Source organism: Dendrobates tinctorius, unplaced genomic scaffold (genome assembly GCF_039654945.1).
Source record: "Dendrobates tinctorius isolate UK_male_01 unplaced genomic scaffold, ASM3965494v1 ptg000035l, whole genome shotgun sequence".
NCBI lineage: Eukaryota > Metazoa > Chordata > Amphibia > Anura > Dendrobatidae > Dendrobates > Dendrobates tinctorius.
The window spans coordinates 63,155,710-63,169,992 of NW_027361703.1; the positions used below are offsets into that span (position 1 = coordinate 63,155,710).

Genomic DNA, 14,283 nt, shown 5'->3' on the forward strand with positions numbered 1-14,283 from the left:
TGACATGCCATTGTATGTCACTACTAGCTTTGCACATCTAGAGGCTGACATTTTTGCCCATTCTTCTTTGCAGACTAGTGAGATTGAATGAAAGCTTCCGTGAATTGTGATTTTCATACTGCAATTTCTACCAAGCTTAGTAAAGTGCCCTTCATGTGTCATAATTAGCTGAGTTAAAATACTGTATTTATGATATTTCTAACATATAATAGGGTAGAATAGCAAAATCACTCCATAATGCGACGTTTAGATTTACAGATGTAGTATGAGTTAAAACATAATGCACTCAAAATAACCTTAAAGGGGTATTCCCATCTCCAAAATCTTATTCCAATATTTGGTAGGTGTAGTAATAATAATAATAATAATAATATTAGAAAATACCACCAATTAGAAATGGAGTATAGTTCTTCACATGAGCTGTGTCGCATACCCCATTTGAAGGGCATTGCAGCAGCTTAGATATCCATGGTTATGACCAATAACAACTAATTAACTGTCACTATATGAATGGTCGTTACCAGGTACCCAAGCTAGTGTAATGTCCTGAACATGGGGTAAGCATCATAGCTAATCAGAAGAACTTTACTATTTTTCTAATTGAAAGTATATTGGCAAAGGTGATGGGAATTCCTTTTTAAATATTAACTTTGTAATCTTTTTATCCTTCTATTTTCTCTACAGGTATGAGTAATTCTTGCTTTCCAAGAAAAGAATCCATAGCTTTAAGGCTTTTCTTGTATTCACAATGGAAGTAATATCTATATTGCTAAAGATACTATTTTTGCTAATGCTCAGGACTTCTTGCCAATTGGTTAAACAGAGAGCATCATCCGGAATGTACTCACCCTTTGTGGCTATATGGAATGCACCAACTGAACTGTGTATGAGAAAATACAAAATCCCTATAGATGTCAGTTTATTTGAGCCTGTGGGAAGCACGCTCCCGGCTGCCACCAGCCAGAACATTACTTTATTTTACACTGATAGACTAGGCTACTATCCATACATAGATCCTGCTACTGGTATTAGTTATAATGGAGGTATTCCTCAAATAAGCAATATGGTACAACACTTAAAAAAAGCCGAAGAAGATATTCGTTATTATATATCGTCAACATCACAAAAAGGACTTGCCGTTATTGACTGGGAAGACTGGAGGCCAACTTGGATAAGAAACTGGGCTTCTAAGGCAATATACAAGAAACACTCTATTGACTTTGCTCAGCAAAAAGACCTGAGCCTTGATCATGCAAAGGTAGAATCTACAGCCAGACTACAGTTTGAATCTGCAGCAAAAAGCTTTATGCTAAACACACTCCGACTCGGGAAACAACTGAGACCCAACCGACTTTGGGGGTTCTATCTATTTCCCAACTGCTATAACTATGACTATAAGCAAAATCCTCATCAGTACACGGGACGTTGCCCGGATATTGAAATGATAAGAAATGATAAATTGTGGTGGTTATGGAAAGAAAGTACAGCACTGTTTCCAAACATGTACATGGAGACTGCGCTAATGTCTTCACACCTTGGTGCTCTATATACACGTCACCGTATCCAAGAAGCAAAAAGACAATCAACACACTCAAATACGCTTCACCCCCTTCCCATATATATGTACAGCCGCCCTGAATTTACTGATCACGCTGAGAAATATTTGACACTGGTAAGAAATATATGAAATACAGGTAAATTGAGTAGTTCATAAAAAAAAATTGTTCTATATTATTATTTTAAGTTTTTTCCCCTCTGCATATATGTCATACATATTTTGACCCCTTAACAACATATGATGTACAGGGGACATCTTATGCTATCTCCTTGTCTTTAACCCCTTCATGACCAAGCCTATTTTGACCTTAATGACCAGGCCATTTTTTGCAATTCTGACCAGTGTCCCTTAATGAGGTAATAACTCAGGAACGCTTCAACGCATGTTTTATATTAAGGATAAAATGACTTGCCATTCCATGGGGGTTATTTACATAGTGAGATGTCCTTGTGACAGGTTTTTATGTTTGCCGTACAAAAAGAAAACTCAAGGAGAGGATTAAAGAAAATTTAGATAATATCTCTAAAGGGTTTTTGGGACATCCCCTGTCTCACCATTTTGCTGAAAGACATGGCAAGTCTTGTGCGGGGACCTCATTTTTTGGAATCCAAAAAGTTCAAAAAACCCCCAGGGGTGGGGACTATATAAAAAGCATGTCCACAATCGAGTCCAAATGGATTTTCATGTTAGACAGTTTGGTGCCAAAGGGACTCAATCATGAAATTGAACTGTATGCCTGGTAATGTATTCTAGTTCACATCATATTTTTGCCTTTTTTATTCATCCTTTTTATCCATTATCATTTTATTTATTTATATGTATAATGGATAATCATTATGGATATTAATGTTTTAAAATAATTACATTTTTATGGCAAATTATATAGAGATTTTTCATATTTTAAAATCATATTTTATATACATTTTTTTGAGGGGGATTTGTTCATTGTTTTTTTAACTTTAGGTTTTAATATTATCTCAATAAAGTTTTTGTATTTTATAGATTTATTAATTTTTCTATTTAAAAGGTTCTTATAAGCATGCAGTTTATATTACACCATTTGATTAGGGTTCTTCCTGCTAGTAATAGGATTGCACACATGTGCATTGTGTTTGCTGCATTAGCATAGAGAATGCGGGGAGATAAAAGGAGACAGCGGCAGTGCAGTGTCCATACCTTGAGGAAGGGGGACGGTTCCCCCGAAACGCGCCAGGATTGGCCCCTGCACACGTTCGTCATCTGCAGAACGGTGACGTCACCGCTTCACTACACGTCCCCTGTTAACCACGCCCCCGCCGCTCGCCACGCTACTACACGACGGCGCCATCGGCTGAGGCTGCCTGCCGCTCACTGTGGTGCACTCTCCAGGGGGCTTTTTTTTATGCAAACGGGAGGACGCTCCCTGCAGACTAATCAGCCTTCTTATCCACTGGCCTCTATGGAGGAACAGAGCAACACCAGCATAGAATACAAATACCAGTGAGTACCCACATTTGCTGTTTTTGGCTGATTGTGGCTTTACCATTAACTTTTTCAGGTCACACAGTGTTGTCAATGCGGCAACTTTCCATTTATCTTGTGTCTTTCATTTGGCAGAGAGCACACTGAATCTGCTTGTTTTGCCAGCGGCTCTCAACCTAGCTGTGTGCTCATTAAAGCGCCAGTGTGACATTTTTTATTCATTGCCTAGATGTGTGGTGAGCACTTTGAACCCCCAAGGGCTTCACAGAAGTTTATAACGCCGAGCCGTGAAAATAAAAAATCATTTTTTTCCTCAAAAATGATTTTTTAGCCCGCAATATTTTATTTTCACAAATGTAACAGGAGAAATTGGACCCCAAAAGTTGTTGTCCAGTTGGTCCCAAGTACGCTGGTACCTCATATGTGGGGGAGAACTACTGTTTGGGCACACGTCGGGGCTCGGAAGGGAAGTAATGACGTTTTGAAATGCCGACTTGATCGAATGGTCTGCGGGGGTCATGTTACATTTGCAGAGCCCCTGATGTGCCTAAACAGTAGAAACCCACCACAAGTGACCCCATTTTGAAAACTAGACCCCCCAAGGAGCTTATCTAGATGTGTGGTGAGCACTTTTAACCCCCAAGTGCTTCACAGAAGTTTAGAACGTAGAGCCGTAAAAATGAAAAATCATTTTTTTTTCACAAAAATGATCTTTTTGCCCCCAATTTTTTATTTTTACCAAGGGTAGCAATAGGAATTGGACCCCAAAAGTTGTTGTGCAATTTGTCCTGAGTAGGCTGATACCCCATATGTGGGGATAAACCTCTGTTTGGGTGCACGGTAGAGCTCAGAAGGGAAAGCGCGCAGTTTGACTTTTTCAACACAGAATTGGCTGGAATTAAGATCGGACACCATGTTGCGTTTGCAGAGCCCCTGATGTGCTTAAACAGTGGAAACCCCCCACAAGTGACACCATTTTGGAAGCTAGACACCCTAAGGAGCTTATCTAGATGTGTGGTGAGCTCTTTGAACCCCCAAGTGGTTCACAGAAGTTTATAACGCAGAGCCGTGAAAATAAAAAATCATTTTTTTTTCCACAAATGTCATTTTTCAGCCCCCAATTTTTTATTTTCTCAAGGGTATCCGGAGAAATTAGACCCCCAAAGTTGTTGTGCAATTTTTCCTGAGTACGCTGATACCTCATATGTTGGGGTAAACCACTGTTTGGATACATCTCGGGGCTCGGAAGGGAGGGAGAACTGTGACATTTTGGACGCAAAATTGGCTGGAATCAATGGTGGCGCCAGTTCGCATTTGGAGACCCCCTGGTGTGCCTAAATAGTGGAAACCCTCTCAATTCTAGCTCATCCCTAACTCCAATACACTCCTAACCCTAACCCCAACACACCCCTAACCCTAATCCCAACCATAACCCAAACCACAAGCCTAACCCTAATCCCAAACCCAACACACCCCTAACCCTAATCTTAACCCTAATTCCAACCCTAACCCTAATTCCAGCCCTAACCCTAATTCCAACCCTAACCCTAATTCCAACCCTAACCCTAATTCTAACCCTAATTCCAACCCTAACCCTAATTGCAACCCTAACCGTAATTGCAACTCTAACCCTAATTGCAACCCTAACCCTATTTCTAACCCTAACCCTAAAGGAAAAATAAAAATAAATATATTTTCTTTATTTTAGTATGTGTCACTAGCTATGGGGGTGATAAAGGGGTGCTTTATTTACTTTTTTTGTATTTTGATCACTGTGGTAGTTTATCACAGTGATCAAAGTGTACCTGTAAAATGAATGAATGAATGCACCGGCTTGCAGATTCGAGGGTGCACTGCGCATGCATCCGCCATTTTGTAAGATTGCGGCGCCCATGGAGAAAAGACGGAGGGACACCGGGAGGTACCGGGACTCATGAGCTACCGGGGGGGATATAGGGGGTGATCGAAAGGTAGGGGGAAGCGGGGGGAAGTGGAGGGGGAGCAGATTATTGCAGCGACTGCCAATCGCTGCTGTCAGAAGGTGGCGTTGGCACATTGCCGCCGTCAGTCGTGGGGGGGGTCGGATCACGGTCTCCAGCCATGTCCGATGCTATTGCAGCATCGGCCATAGCTGGATAGTAATATTTCAACAATTTTCATAGATGAAATATTACTATCGCTCTGATTGACTGTTTCACTTTTAACAGCCAATCAGAGCGATCGTAGCCACTGGGGGCGAAGCCATGCCCCCTGTGGTGAAGTACAAAGCCCCCTGTATCATGACGCATACGCTGTGTCATTGGTTGGGAAGGGGTTAAAGGGAAGGGCCGTGATTTTAATTTTTGTATAAATAATTATTGATCATACAATTATTTTTAATACAAAATTAAATTAACTACTTTAATCATTTTTTATTTATTGACTTTTATGTTTGCCACTGTGGGCTGCCATTTTCATTAGTGTGGGCGTAAGTGTCTGTGCATGACACATGCATACCTCATTTGCGGCAGCCATGGGCATAAAAACCAGTGGTCGGACTCTGACCGCATCTCTTCTATTGAGTCTGCTCCTCCTGCCTCTTAGCTGTGACCTGGGCACGGCCATTTTGTTGTAGCCCACAGCATATGCTGTGGGCTTTACTTTCCCCTGTCATTGCACACACTTTTCAATGCGTGCGATGACAGGTGCTGCCGGTAAGACCGCCGGTCAGAGCGCTGTGGCATCATGCTGTCCGATGTCAACGTGACCCTGCAGCTGTGACTGTCACCCATGGTAACACTACCGCCGGTACTGTCGGTCACAGCGCTGCGGGATCCTGCTGGCAGATGTCAGCGTGATCTCGCAGCTGACTGTGACCCGTAGTGGTGACCTGCAGTAAAAAATCAGGCAAGGGCCGATGAGACTGCTGCTCCCATCGGGCTATGTCTGCTGTCACTGATAACAGTGACAGCAGGTGCCACGGATGGGAGGTCTAGTCTCATCTGCCGATGCCTGTGCTCACAGTTAAAAAAAAAAAAAAAAAGTAAAATCAGATACATATTCACATAAAAGTAAAAGAACTGTGGTGTAGTAACCACTGTGTCCGCTAGGGGGCACTGTGTGGATGTCCCAGGAGAAAGGATGAATGGCAGAATACGGAATGGACATTATGTATCCTAAAGTGGGTGGCTTTGGGATGGAGACTTAGGTGTTGTTCAGCAATGATAATGCTGAGGTGTTGCTTCAATGTATAAGGGAGAAGTCTCCAGGTAACTAGAGAGATGGGCGCCCCTGGTTACCTACAAACCCACCCAGGGGTGTGTTTAAGAGTGTCATAATAAAGTATATGTGTGGCTGTGTGTAATAGGACCTTTAGTGAGGTCATAGCCATGTGATCAACTGTGGGTGTGGATATGGACCATATAAGGTACCTGAGGTCCGGTCACATGAGAGAGAGTGCATGGATCTGATTGGGCCATGTGGAAGGCCCCGGTAGGCCTAAGTGGAGGAAGGTGTGCTACCTTCCTGAAGAACATGTGCTGAGGCTGCTGACCCGGTGAGGCCTATGTATATTGGCTGTATGTGAGGAGGGATAAGCCTCCTGTGTTTGCTGAGGCTCCAGGACTGAGCCTAAAACAATGGACACATACTTACTTTCGCCTGAGCTAAAGGCTATTCCTTATGTTATGTGCTGGTTTATGGGTTATGGAGCAATAAACCCTATGAACTTTTAAAGGAACGTGCCCCCTGATTGTCTCCCGTTGCTCCTGAGCGAGTTGAATCCCTACAGAACATTATGCTCACATTAACGCCCAATCCCCGATTCTCCTAGAAATATTGTAAAATAGTAAACCAACATACACTCACCTGTCTGCCGTAGTCCAGGTAATCCAGATTGTCCCACGGCTCTACCCAGCCGCCGGCTATACACTGACAGGAGGTAATCGCTCCCACAGTGTGTCACTGTGCTGCCATGAGAGTTCACCGGAGTTCATCAACTCCAGTGCTCTCCCTTATGGCACCGCTGTGTGAGAACTTTGCCATGCAGCAGTGGTGCCATAAGGGAGATCACCGGAGCTGATTAGCTGATGAACTCCGGTGAACTCTCTCATGGCAGCTCAGTGATACACTGCTGGAGCGATTACCTACAGTTAGTGTATCGCCGGCTATCTTTGAGAGCAGTCAAATCACTGATATGACTGCTCTCAAAGTGATCAGGATTGTCGTGGGACATTATGGATTATCTTCTCTGTGGACAGGTGAGGAATATTGTGGTTTATTATTTTAGTTTTGTTGCAGGAGACGTTGGGTTCGGTGGATTAGGCGTTTGGTGAGTATGGTTTAATTAAGATTATTAAAGGAGTCTGTGTCATTATTTCAAATAAAGGACTTTATTCTGCGTGTCTGTGTTTTTTTATACAATATTACTATGGGATTACTAATGGATAGGTGTCGTATAGATGCCTCTCCATTACTAACCTGTAGACTTGATGTCACCTGACATTACAAAGGTGACATCAACCCCACATTTATGAACCCAACTTGCCACCGCTACAGGGCAAGTGGGAAGAGTGAGGCTAAGTGCCAGAATTGGGGCATCTTAGAGATGCGCCTTTTCTGGGGCGGCTGAGAGCTGATGTTTTTAGTCTGTGTCATGACTTTGGACAGGATGGTTCTGCCTCCATCCTGGTCAGGTGAGGTCTAATTCTAGTTCTCTCTTTGGTTCTGGGGCGGCTATTTAATTTTGGCAGTTCCTTGATTTGGTGTCGGTGATACTTCCATATACTCGGTTCGTGGTTGCTGACCCAGGTTACTCATCCGTAAACATTGTGCCTCTGTGCTTTGCTGTGTATGACCCGGTTTGTCCCCTGACTTTTGCCTCTGTATACTTCCTTGTACTGCCCTGTTCTTCCTGGTTATCTGACCCCTTGGCTTTTCTCTGTTTACTCTCTGTCTTTATCCCTAGGTACCATGCTTTCGTCTGGCTTTTGAACCTCGGCTATCCTTTGACTATGTTAACTTGCTGTGCCCTGTCTCCACGTGCTCAGCTGCCTTCCCTGTCCTCACGTGCAGAGACTCCACCTCCCTGGTCATGTGACTGCTTAGTGCCAGGTTTTGTGGTCCCTGCTTAGTCCCAGGTCCTTGCTCACTGTGTGCCCTGTTCCTCCACTGTCTGCATTCGTTCACATGCCCCTTGATAGCGCCCCCTAGTCTGCATCAGTGACACCATTGGTGTCATTACAGTCTGGGGGGCCAATATGCATAGCCTCTTCCTAGGCTATTAATATCAGCCCATAGCTGTCTGCATAGCCTTTGCTGGTTATTAATTATAGGGGTACCACACGTTATTTTTTTTGGAGTCCCCCATTTTAATAGCCAGTAAAGCTAATTAAACAGCTGTGAGCTGATATTAATAGCCTGGGAAGCTCCATAGGCATTACCCCCTTAGGCTGTGTGCACACGCTGCGGATTTTGCTGCGGTTCCGCAGCGGTTTTGGCCGCTGCGGACCCGCAGCAGTTTCTGCTGCGGTGTACAGTACAATGATTCCCTATGGGAATCAAAAACCGCAGTGCAGACGGTGCGGAATTTTCCGCGCGGATTATCTGCGGTTTTCAATCCGCAGAAAGAATTGACATGTCAATTCTTTCTGCGGATTCTCCTGCGGTTTGCCATCTCCTCCATTGAGGAGATGAAAAACCGCAGGGCAAAACCGCAGAGCAATCCGCAGGTAAAACCGCAGGTCTTTTGACCTGCGGTTTCACCTGCGGATTGTACAAAATCCGCGCGGATGAATCCGCACCTTTTCCGCAGCGTGTGCACACAGCCTTACCAGGTTATAAACATCTGCCCCAAGCCATCTGTTTTCCCTCTTTTGGTTATAAAAATTACGTGGGAGCCCACACAATTTTGTTTCATTTTTTTTCTTAAAAAATTAACAGCTGCCGTCTGGTTGCAGCCTATGTACGTTCATCCTGTTAATGCTCCTACATAGGCTGGTATAATATGTGTCTAGGTTTGTGTGTGTTTGTGTTTACTTATCATCTTAGTAATGAGAGTGTCGGGCTTAGTGTGTGTGAGCATGACCATGTGAGGGTAGGCATGTGAGTGTGTGAGGGTGAGCATGCGAGTGTGAGCATTTGCATGTGAGTGTGAGCATGTGTGTGAGGATGAGTGTGAGCGTGAAAGTGTGAGTGTGTGATCATCAGTGTGAGAGCATGAGTATGTGAGTGTGAGCGTGAGTGTAAGAGCCTGAGTGTGTATTTTTGTGTGTGAGCATGTGTATTTTCCTGTGTGGAGTGTGCATGTCTATTTTCCTGTGTGTGAGCGTGAGTGCATGTGAGTGTGAATGTGCGTGAGTGTGAGCATGCGAGCGTGTGAGTGCGAGCATGAGCGTGTGAGGCTGAGTGTGTGAGCATGAATGTGAGCATGAGTGTGTGAGTGTGAGCATGTAAGTGTGAGTGTGTGATCATCAGTGCGAGTGTGAGCATGTGAGGGTAAGAGCGTGAGTGTGTATTTTCGTGTGTGAGCATGTGTATTTTCCTGTGTGTGAGCGTGAGTGCATGCAAGTGTGAACGTGGGTGAGAGTGAGCGTGCATGTGTATTTTTCTATGTGTGAGCGTGCATGTGTATTTTCCTGTGTGTGAGCGTGCATGTGTATTTACCAGTTTATGATACAGCGTGCATCACCAACTAACAGAATCGTTGCTGCCTGCCATCCTTGGTGACCATCTACTTCAGTATAACTTTGCAGTCACCAACAAAATGGCTCCGCACTGTGATTCTAAGTCTCATCCTCTCTTATCTCTTAGCAAACACCCAGAAGGGGAGGAGAGGAGTGAGATCACACACATGTGAGCAGATTCAGCCCATATTTACGGCAATCATAATGTGAGCAAGTTGTACACTAGGTTTTTGTGTCAAATTTCAGTAGCTGCTCCCCCTAGTGTTTTAAAGTGGAAACACCAAACCTTTTAAAATTATTTTTCATATTTTACTAAATTATAAACAAATGATAATATTTTTTAAACAAAATGTAAACATTAATTCTTTACATTTTTTCAATTGCAAAAGAAAAAATTGTTTTTATGGCACCATCCCTTTAATATCCAAGAAGATGAATGGTTGCACTCAACGGTATTAAGTAAAAACTTCCTTTATTGCTACACTTAATTAAAACATGCCCGCAGGAAGGTACTCACCAGATACACTCTGGAAGATGGCTGTTTCGTGCCTCCTGCAATTCAGTGGATCCTATCCCCTTGTCTTTGATGCAGCTCAGATCTTTCCCAGCAGATAATGGCTGTGTTATTCAGCCATCATCTGCCTGTAACAGCTGTGGGTGCGGCGCGCCACACATGGCTGTTAACCTGTCAAATGTTGCTGTCAATCTAGGCACCAATGGGTTGCCACGATGGCCAGGGGTCAGCAAAAGACCCCTGTGCCTGTCATGACAGTACTCCTGTGAAAGTCAGCCACGGGCAGCAGCAGTTGATAGGAGATCGTGATTTTTGCTATACATAGCAATACTATAGTATATCAAATAATCACAGGTTCAAGTCCCTTAAGGAGATTAACAAACACAGTAAAAAATATAGAAAAATTCAAATCACCCCTCTTTCCTCAATAAAAAATGAGAAATAAAAAATACATATGTTTGATATTGCTGAGTTCATAAAAATCCATTCGAATGTAGGGGATTGGAATTGCCTCCTCCCCTTTAAGAGCTTTAACGTAAATACACTGTTATGCTTCGGCACTGCCACACGGCTATGTATTACCGACCGTCTGATTGGTATTGCCACATTATGTGTTACCATATTGTACATATTGTAAGATATTATGCTTTATTATGACTATTGTATTCTGCACATATTAGGGTAAGATAGTGCTTCATTTGGGAACATTAGAGGAGGGCACTTGTAGTACAGAGTTTATAGAATAGGTAAGCGTAGATCTGGAACAGGCCACTAGATGGGAGCATACTAGTGGGCCTTATTAGTTATAGCTGTTAGGAAGTTTGCTTAAGGGTTAACTGTAGGAGGAGCTGCTATGGGTTAAGCTAGTGTAGGTTGTAGGAATTAATCAGAAGGGTGAGCACGCCCGACAGGTCCACAAGGGCTCTAAGCCCAGGACAACGTAGCAGCTACGCAACGTTGTTTAAGTGAAGAAGCACGGGCACAGTCAGAGGGGTGCTGGATAAGACCGGAACACCCAGGGAGGTTACAGTGCACGTCAGCAGCAGGAACAAAGAAGGAAACATGGTACAAAAGTCTTGCAGGGTGCAGAATGTTCATGATATGGCAGATTCTCAATAGGGCTGAAGCTGGCAAGTCCGGGGTGAAACTGATGAGCGGGATCCCCTATGTACTGAGGTCCTACAGTAGTGAAGCTGCAGTACCGCCAAAGGCGCTATTACCTCGTAATGTACGTGAGGGTGAAGAAAGGGAAAGAGCAGGAGGAATGCTGTGTGGACTGTGATGTAACTGATGTGTCCGTGACCATTGAAGAAGAAAGTAAAGACGTTGATTTTGCATCAGAGCCGGTATCTGTGTCTGTTATTTCTTCTACATGCACTGGAAACAAGTGTGCAGGATCTGGGTCGCACCGCAATGGAATCCCTGACCATGGACCAGCAACCAGAACAGGTACACTGGTAGATGCTGAAGGTATTTCTGTGGGAGGAGGTCAGGACACCAGAGGCCCGGTGTCCTCGGCTGTGACTACCGTCCTGCCCTCTTCTTACATTATCACAATATAAAATAAACTAAACCGATCGGTAAACAGCATAACAATAATAATAATAAAAATTCCAGAATTACATTTTTAATCGCTTCAACAACACAAACAAAACTAATAAGAGGCAACTAAGACATTGTATCTGCCGCACAATTATATCAATAAAAACATCAACTATATGTGCAAAAAAAAAAGTCCTCACACAGCTCAATATACCGAAAATTGAAAACTTTATGGCTCTCATAAAAAGATAGCTAAACAAGCCTAAACACACAACATTAATAACAGAACCTGTATTATCAGTGGATCGAGAAAGCTAAGTCTAAATAATTATATAAGTCCACTGCGACTCATAAAACAAATTAGTTTTATTAAACAAAGTAATACAATATTTTTAAATACATAAATGGAAAAAACAAGTAGAGCGCAACATAGCACAAATTGTAAGGGCACACGCAGACAAGGGGCAAACAACACTATAAAAGTAGGTCAATAGATGATAATTACAGTATATGGATGTACATGGTGACATTGTAGAGATTTAGAAATAGTAAAATGTAATCATAGTGCTTATAGAAGTGTATGTAAATACTACATAATAGGGAATACCTGTGATGAAGGAAATTATTTAAATCTAAACAAAATACAAAAACACACCATCATAGTAAAAGGATACATACCTAATAGGGAGCGCCTACATTCCAATGTACATTTTGCACATAGCAATTTTTTTTTTTTTTACAAATTTCTGAATTTTGTAAGTAAAAAAAAAACTATGGCTTTGCGAATAAGGGGAGGAAAAATCGAAAGCACGAAAAATGAAAAATCCCCCCAGTCCTTAAGGGATTGACTGTAAATTTAGAACTACTGGATAAAGTTTAAGTGGTTCAGAAATTCACAATACTGAATTTGGACTGTAGATATCAACCCTTTCAACATTAAGGCCCTCCGATGCCTCAATACCCAGTCTATATATTTATTTGGTATTTTTTGAAGGAAGGAGAGGTACAGAATGTGTAGTTTTATTGTAGATATACCGTTAGAATTGCTTTTCTTTTCTCATTTTCAGCCTGATCTTGTTAATACAATTGGTGAAAGTGCTGCTTTGGGAACCAATGGATTTATAGTATGGGGTAGCGTGAACCTGACACGAAGTATGGTATGTAGTTTATACTCTACTATTCCAGTCTTCTATATCAACAACAAAATAATAATCTGGGCATTAGAATGCATTTATGTTTTTTTTCACGAAATCTGCCGTTATTGTGCAAAAGTAGTAAAATATCACTCTTAAAACGGAGAATTATAGTAATTAATTAATAAATTATATATAATCTGCCATGGAAGTATCCTACGCTTCTGATTAAATGACAAGCCACAATGAAATGAGGAATTATTGGTTTAATGTCAACGCATTTCAGTCACTCCGACTCCTTCTTTAGGACAAACCAAAAATAATTTTGGTTTGTCCTGTGGAAAGAGTCAGAATGAGTCCGAAACACATTGACATTAAGCCCATAGTTCCTCATTTTATTGTGGCTTGTCATTTAATCACTGCTGATTAAAGTATAGGATACTTCCATCGCCCATGGCACGTTATACATAATCTTAGAAAGGGGATAACTCTTTTAATATTGTGCTGCATTGCTTTGTATAAGGTTTTGTAAAGAAAATGAACAGTAGCTAGAACTCATTTATACATAATGACCAACTTACTTTATGGAATAAGCATTATATATTTGTGATAAAGATAGATTTAATCTTTCTATTCTTCTTTTTTTAGAACACGTGCATGAGTTTAAATTCTTTCATCATCAACACTCTGAACCCATACATCATTAATGTTTCATTATCCGCTAAATTGTGTAGTGCAATACTTTGCCAAAATAAAGGAGCCTGCACCCGCAAAGACTGGAACACAAACACTTACCTTCACTTAAATATAACAAACATTACAATAGAACGATATAAAAGCAGTTATAAGGTGAGTGGAAGTCCAAGTCTAGAAGACCTAAAATATTACACTGACAAGTTTATCTGCCATTGTTATGCTGGATATAAATGCAAAGAGCCTCTAGAGCCGCTTCAAATTAAATCCATGAACGTTTGCATGGCACAAAATATTTGCGTTAAGCTAAAAAAAAAATAATTGTAAGTTTATGTTAAGTATAGTATGTAAAGAAATTGCATTTTGTACTTTAAAATGTTATGTACATGTTTCCATGTGATATTTATATTAACTGTATGTCTGTCACAACTCTTTTGTGAGAATACCAGGGGCCAGGGGCTCCTTCCCTGTCTCTAACGCTGGTCACAGATCAACACTCTACCAACAAACAACTCCTCCACTGAACACCAGGCTGTACAAGGCTAACACTGGAAATATAGGAGAGAGGAGTGGCCAATACTGAACAGCTGAGACCATCAAAGCAGGAAGGCTTCAAAGACAATAAGCGGAACAGTTTAATCCCTGCACTGCTAAAAGAAACCTGCACCATTTAATATGAAGGAGAAGTGTTTCTAATAAGTGCAGGAGTATGTGAAATCA

General features: G+C 42.0%; 1 protein-coding gene across 1 annotated transcript; it reads left to right on the forward strand.

Moving 5' to 3' along the window:
* The first annotated feature begins 838 nt into the window (after positions 1-838).
* SPAM1 (sperm adhesion molecule 1) lies at positions 839-13,884 on the forward strand. The gene is made up of 3 exons (XM_073573187.1): positions 839-1,672; positions 12,805-12,894; positions 13,519-13,884. Exons 1-3 carry the CDS (start codon positions 839-841, stop codon positions 13,882-13,884), a joined length of 1,290 nt encoding a protein of 429 aa, XP_073429288.1.
* The last annotated feature ends 399 nt before the right edge of the window (positions 13,885-14,283 follow it).

Bases quoted from the DNA above. Each gene is read 5' to 3' on its own strand.
- SPAM1 (XM_073573187.1), top strand. From the start codon at position 839: ATGTACTCACCCTTTGTGGCTATATGGAATGCACCAACTGAACTGTGT. The intron at 1,673-12,804 runs GTAAGAAATATA...TCTCATTTTCAG, and splicing joins CTGAGAAATATTTGACACTG to CCTGATCTTGTTAATACAAT. The intron at 12,895-13,518 runs GTATGTAGTTTA...TTCTTTTTTTAG, and splicing joins TGAACCTGACACGAAGTATG to AACACGTGCATGAGTTTAAA.